Source organism: Schistocerca cancellata, chromosome 3 (genome assembly GCF_023864275.1).
Source record: "Schistocerca cancellata isolate TAMUIC-IGC-003103 chromosome 3, iqSchCanc2.1, whole genome shotgun sequence".
In the NCBI taxonomy this organism is placed as follows: Eukaryota; Metazoa; Arthropoda; class Insecta; order Orthoptera; family Acrididae; genus Schistocerca; species Schistocerca cancellata.
The window spans coordinates 19,162,785-19,180,723 of NC_064628.1; the positions used below are offsets into that span (position 1 = coordinate 19,162,785).

General features: G+C 44.4%; 1 protein-coding gene across 1 annotated transcript in view; it reads right to left on the reverse strand.

The window, feature by feature from the left end:
- LOC126175447 (aminopeptidase N-like) overlaps positions 1–17,939 on the reverse strand; it is a 184,268-nt gene that overhangs the window by 22,056 nt on the left and 144,273 nt on the right. The window contains exons 12-14 of the mRNA XM_049922250.1: positions 17,045–17,319; positions 10,045–10,241; positions 8,033–8,197 (exon numbers count right to left, since the gene is read on the reverse strand). Of these exons, the coding sequence (XP_049778207.1) occupies positions 8,033–8,197; positions 10,045–10,241; positions 17,045–17,319 (637 nt within the window). The remainder of the gene's footprint in view (positions 1–8,032; positions 8,198–10,044; positions 10,242–17,044; positions 17,320–17,939) is intronic.

Below are 17,939 nucleotides of genomic sequence, written 5' to 3' on the forward strand. Positions count from 1 at the left end.
CATCTGTTGCCAACGTGATTGAATGGATGGAGACGTCTAGTGGAAGAGATGTTGCAGTACGAAGTTATTCGCTCCTGCAAATCACGAATATTTCTTGTGCTTAAACCGTCTGGCAAATCGAGACCGGTCGTCGAGTACGGAAGGTAGTCCTCTGGTCCATTCTGTTGCCAGACTTGCACGTCTGTTTTGGCTGGTTCGCAGTGTAACATAACCAATACGTCGGCGAGAATTCCGCCAGATTAAAGTTTGACACTTGGATTGCAAGAGTTGCCCCGGCTGAGCGAGCCGATGCAGGAGATGACGGGAGGCGCTTGCACGGCCATCCGAAATAGGGAGGGCCAGCGGAAAGTAAACGACGACTTTTCCAGAGTAAACGTCGACAAGTGCGAAGCCGTTCTGTTCACTAAAAGACCGAAGCAACTGCGCAAACACCGCTACTGCAGACCAATAACTCTACATGCACGTCCAATACGTTTCCGCGAGAAAGTCAAATACCTCGGTGTCTGGCTGGACCGGAAATTACTCTGGGGGGACCACATACAACACATGACCAACCGAGCTAGCGCGAGGCTCAAACAGCTCTATCCTATGCTCAACAGGCGTAGCACACTGAACAGAAGGGTTTCGAGGTCCATGTACATGACACTTATCCGACCCCTGATGACGTACGCAGCTCCCGTCTGGGGATACGCTGCGCCTACACGCCTGCGCCGTCTGCAGCTCATACAAAACAAGGTACTCAAAATCATAAGCAATGCTCCACGATACACACGCATCGCGGACCTACACCGGGAATACCGACTTGAGACTCTCACGGAGGTAGTCCACAAACTCACCACAAGACTATACAGAAACTCCAGACATTCGCAGAACCCGTTTATTCTGAATCTGGGGAATTACGACCACAACCATGGATGGAAACATAAGAGACCAAAAGACATACCTGCAAGGACATAACATCTATGGCCAAGCATACGCAAACATAACGGCAGAGGCGAGCCCCTGTTAATCAGACGCATTTACTGGATATCCAGCTGAAATACACTGCCGAATAACTGGCACCACACAGGGAAGCCGTACCGTACACTGCATGCAAACAAGCTCCACACATCCCCCACACAGTGTGATGATCTATGGCCGATCTCCCACTACTGTATAACGATCTTGATTGTTCCAGGAAAGTAGCAGCCGCAGCAACTGGGACACATCGCCATCGCTTGTCACGGTAATGATGCATGATACCTATACTAACAAATCCAATCTTGCATGAGCTATCGCAGCTAGTAAGCTACTACTGCCCTTACTACCCATCCCACTGTCGCAGAGGTTTTTTTCCCACGGCACGAGCCATGGCACTTTTTTCCCTCTGCTCTTCAAATCGCTACCCTCACTCGCGTTTCGTCCACTATCTATCACCTGATGGACCGTGTTAATGCGTAGCCTTACCCAGACGCACGGACAACATCACACCCCAGCATCCTGTGATCCACCTACTAGATAACTAACATGTTTACGGAGGTGACAGTAGAACTTTTGGTTTGGTCACCACGTTGGTGCGGGCGTGGAGGGGCCCCATCTCTTTTTTTCCCAAGGAAGTTGAAGGCCGGGGTGAGCTCCTGATCGGCAAGCATGGTCCGATATATGAGACGTGCTCGATGGCGACTTTTTCGACAGTATGCACGGTGGCTAAATTCAAATACTTATTAATTCTGTAAAAAACGGAATGCCTTCTCCAAGCTAATACGCCAAGGAGCTGTCTGCCAGACATCGCATGGTGCGTGGACGCCTTGTGGGTACAAACAATCCAGTGGAGTGGATGGCGTCTTTTCCTGAGGCAGAGGACGGCAGTTCCAGCGAATGTGGAGACGGATGCTTCTGCATTTCAAGAGGAGCACTACCTACGCGATGTAGTAGTAACACCCATATTTCGGTGGTTAAGTGATCACTCATAGATTACATAATGAGAACAAGCGGTGCATTGAGTGCATTGTTTAACAAGTATTATTACGCACGGAATGCACGTAGCAACAATCCGACGTGGTGGTAGTTGAGTGGTGGAGCGCTGGGTGTGCGAGAGCCGTTTTGATTTTCTTAGTTAAACGCTATGAGCGGTTCTGATTTGTATGATTTATTACAATAAGAACCTCACTGATATGGCATTTGAACTACGAAAGTTACCTTGTTATTTAGTTCTGTGAGAGTGATTCATTTATATGTTTTGTCCTACACAAGACTGTATTGAGATATATGTGTGGCTGATTCTTCATATGGTTGACAGTAGGTCATAGCAACTAGGTGGCTATGGGAGTAATCGTAGACCAGTGTATAACTGTGTGCTACAAGTTAAGAGCCTACAGAATAGCAGACCAGCTGTGTGGCTGGATTGAAGAGTTTTTAGCAAACAGAACACAGCATGTTGTTCTCAATGGAGGGACGTCTATAGACATTAAAGTAACCTCTGGCGTGCCACAGGGGAGTGTTATGGGACCATTGCTTTTCACAATATATATAAATGACCTAGTAGATAGCGTCGGAAGTTCCATGCGGCTTTTCGCTGATGATGCTGTAGTATACAGAGAAGTTGCAGCATTAGAAAAATGCAGCGAAATGCGGGAAGATCTGCAGCGGATAGGCACTTGGTGCATGGAGTGGCAACTGACCCTTAACATAGACAAATGTAATGTATTGCGAATACATAGAAAGAAGGATTCTTTATTGTATGATTATATGATAGCGGAACAAACACTGGTAGCAGTTACTTCTGTAAAATATCTGGGAGTATGGGTGCGGAACGATTTGAAGTGGAATGATCATATAAAATTAATTGTTGGTAAGGCGGGTACAGCCGGCCGGTGTGGCCGTGCGGTTCTAGGCGCTTCAGTCTGGAACCGCGCGACCGCTACGGTCGCAGGTTCGAATCCTGCCTCGGGCATGGATGTGTGTGATGTCCTTAGGTTAGTTAGGTTTAAGTAGTTCTAAGTTCTAGGGGACTGATGACCACAGATGTTAAGTCCGATAGTGCTTAGAGCCATTTGAACCATTTTGAAGGCGGGTACCAGGTTGAGATTCATTGGGAGAGTCCTTAGGAAATGTAGTCCATCAACAAACGAGGTGGCTTACAAAACATTCGTTCGACCTATACTTGAGTATTGCTCATCAGTGTGGGATCCAGGTCGGGTTGACGGAGGAGATACAGAAGATCCAAAGAAGAGCGGCGCGTTTCGTGACAGGGTTATTTGGTAAGCGTGATAACGTTACGGAGATGTTTAGCAAACTCAAGTGGCAGACTCTGCAAGAGAGGCGCTCTGCATCGCGGTGTAGCTTGCTGTCCAGGTTTCGAGAGGGTGCGTTTCTGTATGAGGTATCGAATATATTGCTTCCCCCTACTTATACCTCACGAGGAGATCACGAATGTAAAATTAGAGAGATTCGAGCGCGCACGGAGGCTTTCCGGCAGTCGTTCTTCCCGCGAGCCATACGCGACTGGAACAGGAAAGGGAGGTAATGACAGTGGCACATAAAGTGCCCTCCGCCACACACCGTCGGGTGGCTTGCGGAGTATAAATGTAGATGTAGATGTAGAGGTAGATGTAGAATTCTGAGGGTTGTCTTAGCGTCCTATGGTTAATTGCAGAAGCTATATTGAACGTGTTTTTTTGTATGTAGTCAAGGTCCATATAGTGTAATTATTACTGTCATAGTCAGAGTTTCTGTGCTGAGGCAAAGCTTATTTTATTTCTGTTTCATTGAATTCTGTAGGACGAGGGCACTCTAATTGTTGTTCTCTTGCCTGAGCCCTGATCTGACAACTACACACATCAAATAAGTTTTGCATCACTCCGGTTCCCAGAACACCAGAAGATAGACGTTGACTGTGGATATTGTATCACAGACACAGTCCCTTTGACTGTTCAGAGATGCCACTAAACCCGCCCAAAGATGTAAACAACCATGCATGAGCAGCGCCTATTAGATGAAGGGGGTTCGACAGCCGTTTAGTTCCAGTCATTCCCTTAGGAAGGACGTACATGGCTCGTGTTGTCTGTTGTTCAACTATGCCTAGACGGTCAATATCGCGGTTCGATCGTGTCCTCATTGTTACTTTGTGCCAGGAAGGGATCTCAAAAAGGGAAGTGTTGGAGTGAACCAAAGCGATGTTGTTCGGACATGGAGGAGATACAGAGAGACAGGAACTGTCGATGACATGCCTTGCTCAGGCATCCCAAGGGCTACTACTGCAGCGGATGACCGCTACCTACGGATTATGCCTCGGAGCAATCCTGACAGCAACGCCACCACGTTGAATAATGCTTTTCATGCAGCCACACGACGTCATGTTACGACTCAAACTGTTGCAACAGGATGCATGATGCACAACTTCACTCCTGACGTCCATGGCGATGTCCGTCTTTGCAACCACGACGCGATGCAGCAAGGTCCAACAACATGCCGAATGGAAAGCTCAGGCTTGGCATCACGTTCTCTTCACCGATGAGTGTCGCATATGCCTTCAACCAGACAATCGTCGGAGACTTGTCTGGAGGCAACCCGGTCAGGCTGATCGCCTTAGACACACTGTCCAGCGAGTGCAGCAAGTTAGAGGATCCCTGATGTTCTGGGGTGACGTTATATGGGGCCGACGTACGCCGCTGGTCACAGAATGCGCCGTAACGGCTGTACGATACGTGAATGCCATCCTCCGACCGATAGTGCAACCATATCGGCAGCATATTGGCGAGGCATTCGTCTTCATGGACGACAATTCGCGCCACCATCGTGCACATCTTGTGAATGACTTCTTTCAGGATAACGAAATAGCTTGACTAAAGTGGCCAGCAAGTTCTCCAGACATGAACCCTATCGAACATGCCTGGGATAGATTAAAAAGGGCTGTTTATGGACGACGTGACCCACCAACCACTGAGGGATTTACGCTGAATCGCCGTTCAGGAGTGGGAAATTTTGGACCAGCAGTGCCTTGATGAACTTGTGGATAGTATGCCATGACGAATACAGGCAAGCATCAATGCAAGAGGACGTGCTACTGGGTATTAGAGGTACCGGCGTGTACAGCAATCCGGATCACCACCTCTGAAGCTCTCGCTGTATTATGGTACAATATGCAATGTGTGGTTTTCATGAGCAATAAAAAGGGAGGAAATGATGTTTATGTTGATCTCCATTCCAATTTTATGTACAGGTTCCGAAACTCTCGGAACTGAGGTGATGCAAAGCTTTTTTGGTGTGAGTATATTGGGCTGAAAATTAAGTTACTTTTTATTGTTATTGTTATATTGTCAAGAAGATTTTACATTTAATAAGTTAAATGTTAAACTGAGCCCACACCTGTACAGCCCCCAGCCCAGACCCTGTCCCAGCCAAATCCTACGCTACAAAATAAATTATAAGCTATATTTTAAAAAATGAAGATTTCTAAAGACTAATGTAAGAAGTAATTGTGTCAGTGGTCATGATCAACAGAACATGCAAATAATTTACTATGTAACGTAACTAGGATAACATTTGGCGATACTATCTTCAGTATCCCCCATCTATGTTGTGTAGTAAGACGGGTATCAATTAGTTCCTCTTCAGATAATTTTGGGGTTTCTTACATCCTTCGGCAACGGCCTTGCCGCAGTGGATACACCGGTTCCCCTGAGATCACCGAAGTTAAGCACTGTCGGGCGTGGCCGGCGCTTGGATGGGTAACCATCCAGCCGCCATGCGCTGTTGCCATTTTTCGGGGTGCACTCAGCCTCGTGATGCCAACTGAGGAGCTACTCGACCGAATATTAGCGGCTCCGGTCAAAGACAACCATCAAACGACCGGGAGAGCGGTGTGCTGACCACACGCCCCTCCTATACGCATCCTCAGCTGAGGATGACACGGCGGTCAGATGGTCCCGATGGGCCACGTGTGGCCTGAAGACGGGGTGCTTTTTACATCCTTGACCTCATGTAGTTCCTATGGATAAAATGCATCAATGAAAGCCATAAAGACGATTGTGTATTATTTTTAAAGTTAGCTTCAGCAGCGTCGATGCAAAAAAACAAGCACCTTACAAACGCGTGCGTAGAGAACAGCGGTCATTCAAGAAATCGTGCCACTGGAAATATGTACTTCTTTCATTGATGCCTTACCTCGAACAAATTAGTTTATGATCCCCTCCCGCCCGCTTAATTATACCCTTGAGACCAATGTTACTAACAATATAGCTCAAAAATGGCTCTTAGAAACTCTACATATTGTAACTAAGCAAATCAATGCTAAGTATTTTTGTTGTAACGAAATAATTATACTAATTTTTTTCTGTTTTAGAACACTGAAGAGGCTTAAAATAACTAGGAAAAGATTGTTGCTTTCAGAAACAAGCTAAGGAAAAGAAAGGTTATTGTCGATTTACAAGGTGATCTGAATGAGAATGTAATTTTCATTCTGCAGCGGAATGTGTACTGATGTGGATTAAAACAGTTTAAAACTGTTTACCGAACCGGGACTCGAAATTGGGCCCTTTGCCTCTTGCGGGCAACTGCATTACCAGCTGAGATGCCCAGTCACAACCCTCGGTCCCTCTTTCCAGCTTCACTTCCTTCAGTAACTCGTCTCCTACCCCCTAAACTTGGAGACAAGGTCATACATACCCTCCAAGCTAGGAGACGACTTCCTGGCGAAATTAAAGCTGTGAGAACAGTCTTGCGTCGTGGTTGGGCATCTCAGTTGGTGAAGCACTTTCCAGCGAAAGGCAAAGGTCCCGAGTTTGAGTTCCAGTCCAGCATACAGTTTTATCTGCACGAAGTTTCGTGATGCGCAACAAATCGTTTCCTCGTGCATCACAGACTCCTAACACAATTTTTACTAGCGATAGAATATCAGCACATCTCAAATAACATTAGTCAGCCATTAATGCAGCACATTGTAGTTCTATAGGTTATTTGACGAAAATCAATCCTCAAAGAACAATTCTCTTGGTGGAAACACTGCTTAAGAGTATGACCCGTGATAAGGGAAAAGTGTGCACAGAGAACTTCCACACGAAGAAGAGAGAAAACAACACACATTTTAGTACGTTCCCTGTAGTGTCCCTTTTGCAATATTCACCCTTATCAAGGTAAAACATAAATAAAACCGACAGTATGTGACTCAAAATTAATTGCAAACATTGATTTATCATTGATTTAACTGTAAAAATATACAATATATATATCGATAAATGCAGAAAAGACATTATTTTTATTGTATGAGATTATAATGTGATTATCTTTGTTAGAGTATAAAATACAATGCAATGCTCATTCTTCTGTGTAGTCTGTTTTGTTCTGTTCGTTCTGGTGTGAGCTGGAATAAGGTACGCAAGCTATTGTGCTGCGCTAGCATTTGTTCCTGTCGTAACGTAATTGCAAATATTTAATGGTGTAAACTGTGTCCTAGTAAGAATATATTAGTATAAAGTGATCTCCGTGTGTTATTTCAAGAACCTGCGCCACATTTATCTTATGAAAAGAATATTTAATGAAAATAATTTAGCATGTTTCCAGCTGCTGCGGAGCGAGTAACAGTAATCTCTGACTGTTAACAATTAGCCGCCATTACGCGGTACATTTAAAAATATTTTTTCACAGCACAATGTCTGATAGCCGGAGCGGAAGAAATTATGTAAAAATATTCAGCGAGATTAATTGAAGTAATCCAGTGAAATAATTTTATTAAAACTTGTCTATTTTCTGTGATAGTAATAATTTCAGAGCTGAGTACTACTACGCTATTGTATTTACAGTAATTTGTAGGGAGCCTGGCGCTCGATAAAACCAGATATAATACGTAATTGGCAACCTACGAAATTCATTATTTTGCTTATTATATCTCTTTTGTATTTTTTTTGAAAGCAAAAAGTAAAAACTAACTCCACTAAAAATCAGTAACAGATCACGATAAATCAAAGGACAAACAAATTTACTAGGAGAGTGTTTCCGCTAACTAAATAAACAACATAACATTATATATCTTTTAAGAGATATAATATCCCCTTACCGTAAACCAGCCACCATCTCTGAACAAGTTGCGCCCAGCAGGATGTCGTTCATCTCGGAGATGACCTCAGTGGTCGCATATCGGTCCATCAGGAAGTTATAAACATCAGCGCCAGAATATCGGACGCCCTGGCAGTAGACGATGCGCCTCAAGTCCGGGTCCACCCTGTCAACAGTTACCTTAAAGTTACATCACTCTGCAACCAAAAGTTAACACACTTAAAAAAATCTACGAGTTCTGTCTGCTTCTGCCTCAAATAACACGACCAGAGGTCTGACCGTGAAATACGGCAAAGTGTATAAATACTGACGTATTCATGCTTCTTCGCATACAAATAAAATTGTTTCCGCTTCGAGCAAACACAATGTTTTCTTCTTTTTTGCAAGACATGTTTCGTTGATGTTACAGCGTCATCAGTGACAGTCTTAGTTTCTTTTTGTGAAATAACAGGAAAATTGCTCTTTAATATCTATAAACTTAGAAATTTCAGTACTTATAGATTTGGTAAGAGACAAAATATACAACAAAATATACATAACATACGCCACATTCTGTGGTTTTGTGGTGTACTGCACTACTCTTTACAGTTGTTTCTCTTTCACGGTTTTTCTGTAGCCATAAAGGACTTAATCTAGAAACTTTGTTGTGCCAAAAATTTACGACTGGGAATGTTGCGATTAGCTTTATTTTACACTGTATGGAAGATTGTGTTTTGTGTTTGTATTTGTCTGTGCGGCAGAGTTACATTTGAGTTCTGTGTTGACGTCCACTGGCCTCTGGTCCGTATCCGTTGGTTGTTCTGCGAATGTAGAATGACAGCTCTTACTTTTTAGTGCATTTGTGTATATCTAATACTGCAATATCTGCTTGACTATCCAGTGTAGACTGAACTCAAGTCCTGACAGTCAGTTCATAAATACACGAAGTGTTGATTGTCTTTGTTGGTTTTGGTTGTCCTTAGTTTTCTCCGTGCAAAGTTATCTATCCTGTAGCCTATATTTAGTTCTCGTGCCATTTGCTGGTCGTCTGTGTGTCTCGTATATCTGTGTTTGTATGTTGGTTACGATTTGTTTGCTTTTGTGTGCTATGTGAATGGGTCACCTAGCACACAAAAGCAAACAAATCATAATTTTGTGATTCAGTTTGTCTACAGTATTTGTGCCACTGATCACAGCTATTTGTTTCATTATCTGTAGTTCGTTTTTGTAGAGTTTCATTCCGTCCGTGCAATATGTACAGGAAAACGAATATTTGTGCGAAAGACGCACCAGAAAGAAGTAGGCACAGCTACATGATAATGCTACACTCTTACTTACAACATCAAAGCACTTCACAGGATAGGCAACATAGATAAAAAAATAAGGACTAACAATAGCCTACAGGATAGGTAACTCAAGACAGAGACAAGTAAGGATAACCAATACGAACAACGACAAACACAACACTTCCAGTATTTATCAACTGATAAATCAATACTGCAGTTCAATTTACATTGGACAGACAAGCAGAAATTACAGTGTTAGATACATATAAAGCCCTAAAAACGACAGCTGTCATTTTATATTCACGGAACACCTTATAGGTATGGACCACAGACCAACAGACATCAACACCGACTTCTCAAATTCTCAAATGCACCAACAGCCCCTCACAAAAACTAATAATTTAGGAAAGCCACTAAATACAGAAAGCAATAGGTGAAGGCAAAGAAATAATAAACGAATACACAGCTGTTTCAATGTAACTATGTTCGCTGCCTCCAAAGAAATGTCAGACGAGCTAAACTCATAAATACACATGCACACACACACACACACACAACACACACACAAACACACACACGCACACACACACCTTCACATGTTACTAAACATTACCAAATTTAAAAAGTTACGTCAACCATTTTCCTAAAACGGTTTCATAAATTTGTGTATAGCATCTTAAATTGCACAGCTGACATGTAAACAGTGTGTCCATGCAAACGGATTCACCACGATGAGAAAACTACTCACTGGTTGTCAGGGTTGGCAGGGTCGGCCATGAATCGCTCCATTTGCTCGAGTGTGGAATTGAGACACGCCTGCTGTCCGTAGTTGCAAGCAAGGCTGACAATGATGGCCCTCAGGATACGTGTGACGTGGTCCTCTCCTGGCACCTCGCGATAGCCTAATTCATCAGTCATGTGCTCCAACACAGACAGTGCAAACTCCTGCAGAAATTTATTGCGAGTGAAATGTGCAGAACTTATAAGTGAAACAACTGCAGTATAACAGAGAAAGCTAAATGGATAAAAAAAGAGTGACAAAAACACAACGAAAAGGCGTAACATTACGTTCAACTGACAATATAGCTCTAAAGAAAATGAAAATTTTGAGTGTGGAACGTTCACAGAACTATTGAGGGAAGTTAAAAATGGAAGTCTCATGTGAAAAACTGATGATAAGACAGGTTTATAGACAAACAACTAAAACAACTTCTAGTTAAATTTGTTAAAAAAAAAGGTTTGTGCATTGGTTATATATGCGATAAACCCGCTCTGAGTTAATAAATAAAATTAAATACACTTAACTACGAGGGCAGTTCAATAAGTAATGCAACACATTTATTTCTGAAACAGGGGTTGTTTTATTCAGCATTGAAATACACCAGGTTATTCCCCAATCTTTTAGCTACACAACACTATTTTTCAGCGTAATCTCCATTCAATGCTACGGCCTTACGCCACCTTGAAATGAGGGCCTGTATGCCTGCACGGTACCATTCCACTGGTCGATGTCGGAGCCAACGTCGTACTGCATCAATAACTTCTTCATCATCCGCGTAGTGCCTCCCACGGATTGCGTCCTTCATTGGGCCAAACATATGGAAATCCGACGGTGCGAGATCGGGGCTGTAGGGTGCACGAGGAACAACAGTCCACTGAAGTTTTGTGAGCTCCTCTCGGGTGCGAAGACTTGTGTGAGGTCTTGCGTTGTCATGAAGAAGGAGAAGTTCGTTCAGATTTTTGTGCCTACGAACACGCTGAAGTCGTTTCTTCAATTTCTGAAGAGTAGCACAATACACTCCAGAGTTGATCGTTTGACCATGGGGAAGGACATCGAACAGAATAACCCCTTCAGCGTCCCAGAAGACTGTAACCGTGACTTTACCGGCTGAGGGTATGGCTTTAAACTTTTTCTTGGTAGGGGAGTGGGTGTAGCGCCACTTCATTGATTGCCGTTTTGTTTCAGGTTCGAAGTGATGAACCCATGTTTCATCGCCTGTAACAATCTTTGACAAGAAATTGTCACCCTCAGCCACATGACGAGCAAGCAATTCCGCACAAATGGTTCTCCTTTGCTCTTTATGGTGTTCGGTTAGACAACAAGGGACCCAGCGGGAACAAACCTTTGAATATCCCAACTGGTGAACAATTGTGACAGCACTACCAACAGAGATGTCAAGTTGAGCACTGAGTTGTTTGATGGTGATCCGTCGATCATCTCGAACGAGTGTGTTCGCACGCTCCGCCATTGCAGGAGTCACAGCTGTGCACGGCCGGCCCGCACGCGGGAGATCAGACAGTCTCGCTTGACCTTGCGGCGATGATGACACACGCTTTGCCCAACGACTCACCGTGCTTTTGTCCACTGCCAGATCACCATAGACATTCTGCAAGCGCCTACGAATATCTGAGACGCCCTGGTTTTCCGCCAAAATAAACTCGATCACTGCCCGTTGTTTGCAACGCACGTCCGTTACAGGCGCCATTTTAACAGCTCCGTACAGCGCTGCCACCTGTCGGAAGTCAATGAAACTATACGAGACGAGGCGGGAATGTTTGAAAATATTCTGCAAGAAATTTCCGGTTTTTTCAACCAAAATTGGCCGAGAAAAAAAATGTGTTGCATTACTTATTGAACTGCCCTCGTATTAATTAACAAGCGCTGTCGGGCGTGGTCGGCACTTGGATTGGTGACCATCCAGCCCGCCACGCGCTGTTGCCATTTTTCGGGGTGCACTCAGCCTCGTGATGCTAACTGAGAAGCTACTCGACCGAATAGTAGCGGCTTCGGTCACGAATACCGTCATAACGACTGGGAGAGCGGTGTGCTGACCCCACGCCCCTCCTATCCGCATCCTCCACTGAGGATGACACGGCGGTCGGACGGTCCCGGTAGGCAAAACTCGTGGCCTGAAGACGGTGTGCTTTTTAACTATAAATTAACCCTAAATATACACTGATCGGCCAAAACTTTATGACCTACTATCGACATAAACCCATTCAGGCGATAGCAGGATCACCCGGTGAGGAATGACGGCTAGCCAGTGCATGCTGGCCGCGTGTAGAATGGGGACGGCACTCGATCTGTTTGAGTTTGACGGAAGGTAAGACTGTGATGGCCCGGAGGCTCGCTACGGGCACTGACGAAGCTGCACGTCATGTCTCGGCTGTGGTGAGCGTCTTCAGCACGTGGCGGGACCAAGCTGGAACCACATCCAGACGCCGTGAAGTTGGGCGTCCACTCCTCATTACAGGTTAGATTAGATTAGATTAGATTAACACTAGTTCCATGGATCATGAATACGATATTTCGTAATGATGTGGAACGAGTCAAATTTTCCAATACATGACATAATTAAGTTAATTTAACAACATACTTAAGTTAATATAACAACTTTTTCATTTTCTTGTGTTTTTTATTTTTATTTATTTTTATTTTTTTATAATATATTTTTTTTAAATTTATATCTAAAAATTCCTCTATGGAGTAGAAGGAGTTGTCATTCTGAAATTCTTTTAATTTCTTCTTAAATACTTGTTGGTTATCTGTCAGACTTTTGATACTATTTGGTAAGTGGCCAAAGACTTTAGTGCCAGTATAATTCACCCCTTTCTGTGCCAAAGTTAGATTTAATCTTGAATAGTGAACATCATCCTTTCTCCTAGTATTGTAGTTATGCACACTGCTATTACTTTTGAATTGGGTTTGGTTGTTAATAACAAATTTCATAAGAGAGTATATATACTTAGAAGCTACTGTGAATATCCCTAGATCCTTAAATAAATGTCTGCAGGATGATTTTGGGTGGACTCCAGCTATTATTCTGATTACACGCTTTTGTGCAATAAATACTTTATTCCTCAGTGATGAATTACCCCAAAATATGATGCCATATGAAAGCAACGAGTGAAAATAGGCGTAGTAAGCTAATTTACTAAGATGTTTGTCACCAAAATTTGCAATGACCCTTATTGCATAAGTAGCTGAACTCAAACGTTTCAGCAGATCATCAATGTGTTTCTTCCAGTTTAATCTCTCATCAATGGACACACCTAAAAATTTTGAATATTCTACCTTAGATATATGCTTCTGATTAAGGTCTATATTTATTAATGGCGTCATACCATTCACTGTACGGAACTGTATGTACTGTGTCTTATCAAAATTCAGTGAGAGTCCGTTTACAAGGAACCACTTAGTAATTTTCTGAAACACAGTATTGACAATTTCGTCAGTTAATTCTTGTTTGTCAGGTGTGATTACTATACTTGTATCATCAGGAAAGAGAACTAACTTTGCCTCTTCATGAATATAGAATTGCAAGTCATTAATATATATTAACAACAACAACAACAAAGGACCCAAGACCGACCCTTGTGGAACCCCATTCTTGATAGTTCCCCAGTTTGAGGAATGTGCTGATCTTTGCATATTATGAGAACTACTTATTTCAACTTTCTGCACTCTTCCAGTTAGGTATGAATTAAACCATTTGTGCACTGTCCCACTCATGCCACAATATTTGAGCTTGTCTAGCAGAATTTCATGATTTACACAATCAAAAGCCTTTGAGAGATCACAAAAAATCCCAATGGGTGGTGTTCGGTTATTCAGATCATTCAAAATTTGATTGGTGAAAGCATATATGGCATTTTCTGTTGAAAAACCTTTCTGGAAACCAAACTGACATTTTGTTAGTACTTCATTGTTACAGATATATGAAGCTACTCTTGAATACATCACTTTCTCAAAAATTTTGGATAAAGCTGTTAGAAGGGAGATTGGACGGTAATTGTTGACGTCAGATCTATCCCCCTTTTTATGCAAAGGTATAACAATAGCATATTTCAGTCTATCAGGGAAAATGCCCTGTTCCAGAGAGCTATTACACAGGTGGCTGAGAATCTTACTTATCTGTTGAGAACAAGCTTTTAGTATTTTGCTGGAAATGCCATCAATTCCATGTGAGTTTTTGCTTTTAAGCAAGTTTATTATTTTCCTAATTTCAGAGGGAGAAGTCGGTGAGATTTCAATTGTATCAAATTGCGTAGATATGGCCTCTTCCATTAACAGCCTAGCATCTAGGTGTCGATTGTAGTTGGTTGGGCAGACTGGTAAAACGAGACAGGCGGCGAACTGTGGCGGAACTAACACCAGACTTTAGTCTGGTCAGAGTACAGGTGTCTCTGAACACACAGTGTTCTGAACACTCCCAACGATGAGCCACTCCAGCCGACGAGCCATGCACGTATCAATGTAAGCATCGACAATTACGACTGAAACGAGCAAGTGATCTTTGGCACTGGACGTTGGTGTACTGGCAGAGCGTAGTGTAGGCTGATAGATCCCGATACGTACTTCATCACGCCGACAGGAGGACACGAATACGTCGTCTTCCTTGACACCTGCATTGCGGGACTTAGACAAACTGGCGGCGGCTCCATTATGCTCCTAGGGAACATTAAAGTGGACACCCATGGGTCCAGTGGAACTCGTGCGAGGCACCATGACGGCCGAGGAGTGTCGTACACTAATTGTAGACAACGTACACGTCTTCGTGGTGATCATGTTTGCCGGCGGCAGCGGCATTTTTCAACAACATAATTCGCGATATAACAATGGTAGAAATGTGATGGATTGGTTCAAGGAACAGAGTGGCGAGTTCCATATGTGAACTCGATTGAATACATCTGGGATTTGACTGAACGTGGCGTCAGATGTCATCGTCCACGGCCCCGGAATTTACGGGAATTAAGTGACTTGTGTGTGCAGATGTGGCGCCAACTCCCCCTAGCGATGTACCTCACTGCTTCCATACCACGGCGCGTCGCAGCTACTGTCCGTGCCAAAGGCACCAGCTAGTAGGCACGTGGTCATAATGTTGTGGCTGATCAGCGTACTTGTACGAGTGTGTTCATCAAGAAAGACCCGGTTTGTAACTCACAGGAGACTGATTCTTCCATTACGACAACGCACCTGAAAACACAGACACCTCTGTTATGACAGTTTTTGACTAAAAGTAGCATGGTTTCGCTGCCCCACGCACGTTGCTCGCCTGAGACTTTTTCTTGTCTCCACGCATGAAAAGGGGTATGAAAGGACACCAGTCTGACAACACTGAAGAAGTCAAGAAAAAAACTAGGGAGGAGCTGTAGCCATTTCTAGAGATGACTCGAAAAACAATTAAGGCACTGCTGGGACAAATCTACACTACTGGCCATCAAAATCGCTACACCAAGAAGAAATGTAGATGGGAAACAGGCATCCATTGCACAAATATATTATACTAGAACTGACATGTGATTGCATTTTCACGCAATCTGGGTGCAAAGATCCTGAGAAATCAGTACCCAGAACAACCACCTCTGGCCGTAATAACGGCCTTGATACGCCTGGGCATTGAGTCAAACAGAGCTCGGATGGCAAGTACAGGTACAGCTGCCCATGCAGCTTCAACACGATAACACAGTTCATCAAGAGTAGTGACTGGCGTATTGTGACGGGCCAGTTGCTCGGCCACCATTGACCAGACGTTTTCAGTTGGTGAGAGATCTGGAGAATGTGCTGGCCAGGGCAGCAGTCGAACATTTTATGTACCCAGAAAGGCCCGTACAGAACCTGCAACATGCGGTCGTGCATTATCCTGCTGAAATGTAGGGTTTCGCAGGGATCGAATGAATGGTAGAGCCACGGGTCGTAACACATCTGAAATGTAACGTCCACTGTTCAAAGTGCCGTCAATGCAAACAAGAGGTGACCGAGACGTGTAACCAATGGCAAACTCATACCATCACGCCGGCTGATGAGCCAGTGTGGCGATGACAAATACACGCTTCCAATGTTCGTTTACCGCAATATCGCCAAACACGAACATCATCATGCTGTAAACAGAACCTGGATTCATCCGAAAAAATGACGTTTTGCCATTCGTGCACCGAGGTTTGTCGTTGAGTACACCATCGCAGGCGCTTCTGTCTGTGATGTAGCGTTAAGTGTCATGGTTTCCGAGCTGATAGTCCATGCTGCTGCAAAGGTCGTCGAAATGTTCGTGCAGATGGTTGTTGTCTTCCAAACGTCCCCAACTGTTGACTCGGGGATCGAGACGTGGCTGCACGATCCATTACGGCCATGCGGATAAGATGCCTGTCATCTCGACTGGTAGTAATACGTGGCTGTTGGGATCCAGCACGGCGGTCCGTATTACCCTCCTGAACCCACCGATTCCATATTCTGCTAACAGTCATTGGATATCGACCAACGCGAGCAGCAATGTCGCGATACGGTAAACAGCAATCGCTATAGGCTACAATCCGACCTGTATCAAAGACGGAAACGTGATGGTAAGCATTTCTCCTCCTTACACGAGGCATGTCAACAATGTTTCACCAGGCAACGCCGGTCAACTGCTGTTTGTGTATGAGAAATCGGTTGGAAACTTTCCTCATGTCAGCACGTTGTAGGTATCGCCACCGGTGCCAACCTTGTGTGAATGCTCTGAAAAGCTAATCATTTGCATATCACAGCATCTTCTTCCTGTCGGTTAAATTTCGCGTCTGTAGCACGTCATCTTCGTGGTGTAGCCATTTTAATGGCCAGTAGTGTGTTAGTTGTAATGTCGAGTATTTTGAAAGGACAAGACTGTTTTGTAAACAATTAGAAAATATATAGCTTTTGAAAAAATAATTGTGGTTTCTTTGATAACCCCTCGTAGGAGGTGACTTAGGCAAAATGCGAGGCTGTGACTTACGTTGTACTCTTCGGGGGCGTCCCAGCCCACGAGGCGCTCCATGTTGAGCAGCGTGCCGGAGGCGACCCTCCAGGGGATGTAGTCGCGCTCCCGGCTGAGGTACGAGTGCAGCCGCAGCGCCGCCTCGGCGGACAGCACGTAGGCGGCGCCGGACAGGCTGGCCGAGTCGTCCAGCAGCTGCCCGCGGTTCGCAGGCGGGATGGCCTCGGGGTCGGACCGCAGCTGCTCCGTCAGCAGCGCCCAGTTCTGCTCGTCGTAGTTCACCCGGTAGTAGCCTGCGGGCACAGCACTCCTACCGGCAGCTGTTCTCCTCTGTCAGTTAGCGTTCTGCCGATCCTATGCCTCCCAGAAACTAGCCAAACGCAATTCCACCGCCCTGGAAGCTAGACTGAAGAAGAATCGAGACTCGTTCATACGATTTGTCGACCTGGGTAAAGTGTTTGACGATGTATAATGTTGCAAGATATTCGAAATACTGAGACAAACTGAGGTAGGCTACAGGGAAAAACGGATATACACAATACGTATTAAACCAAGGGGAACAAAAACAGTGGCAGACCAAGCCTGTGGAGTGGGGTTGATCTGAGATTCTGTTATTCTGCGCAACGGATTAATATGAGATGTACCCTGTGGTGTCACAGCCAGACACCACACTTGCTAGGTGGTAGCTTTTAAATCGGCCGCGGTCCGCTAGTATACGACGGACCCGCGTGTCGCCAATGTCAGTGATGGCAGACCGAGCGCCGCCACACGGCAGGTCTAGAGAGACGTACTAGCACTCGCCCCAGTTGTACAGCCGACTTTGCTAGCGATGCTACATTGACAACTACGCTCTCATTTGCCGAGACGATAGTTAGCATAGCCTTCAGCTACGTCATTTGCTACGACCTAGCAA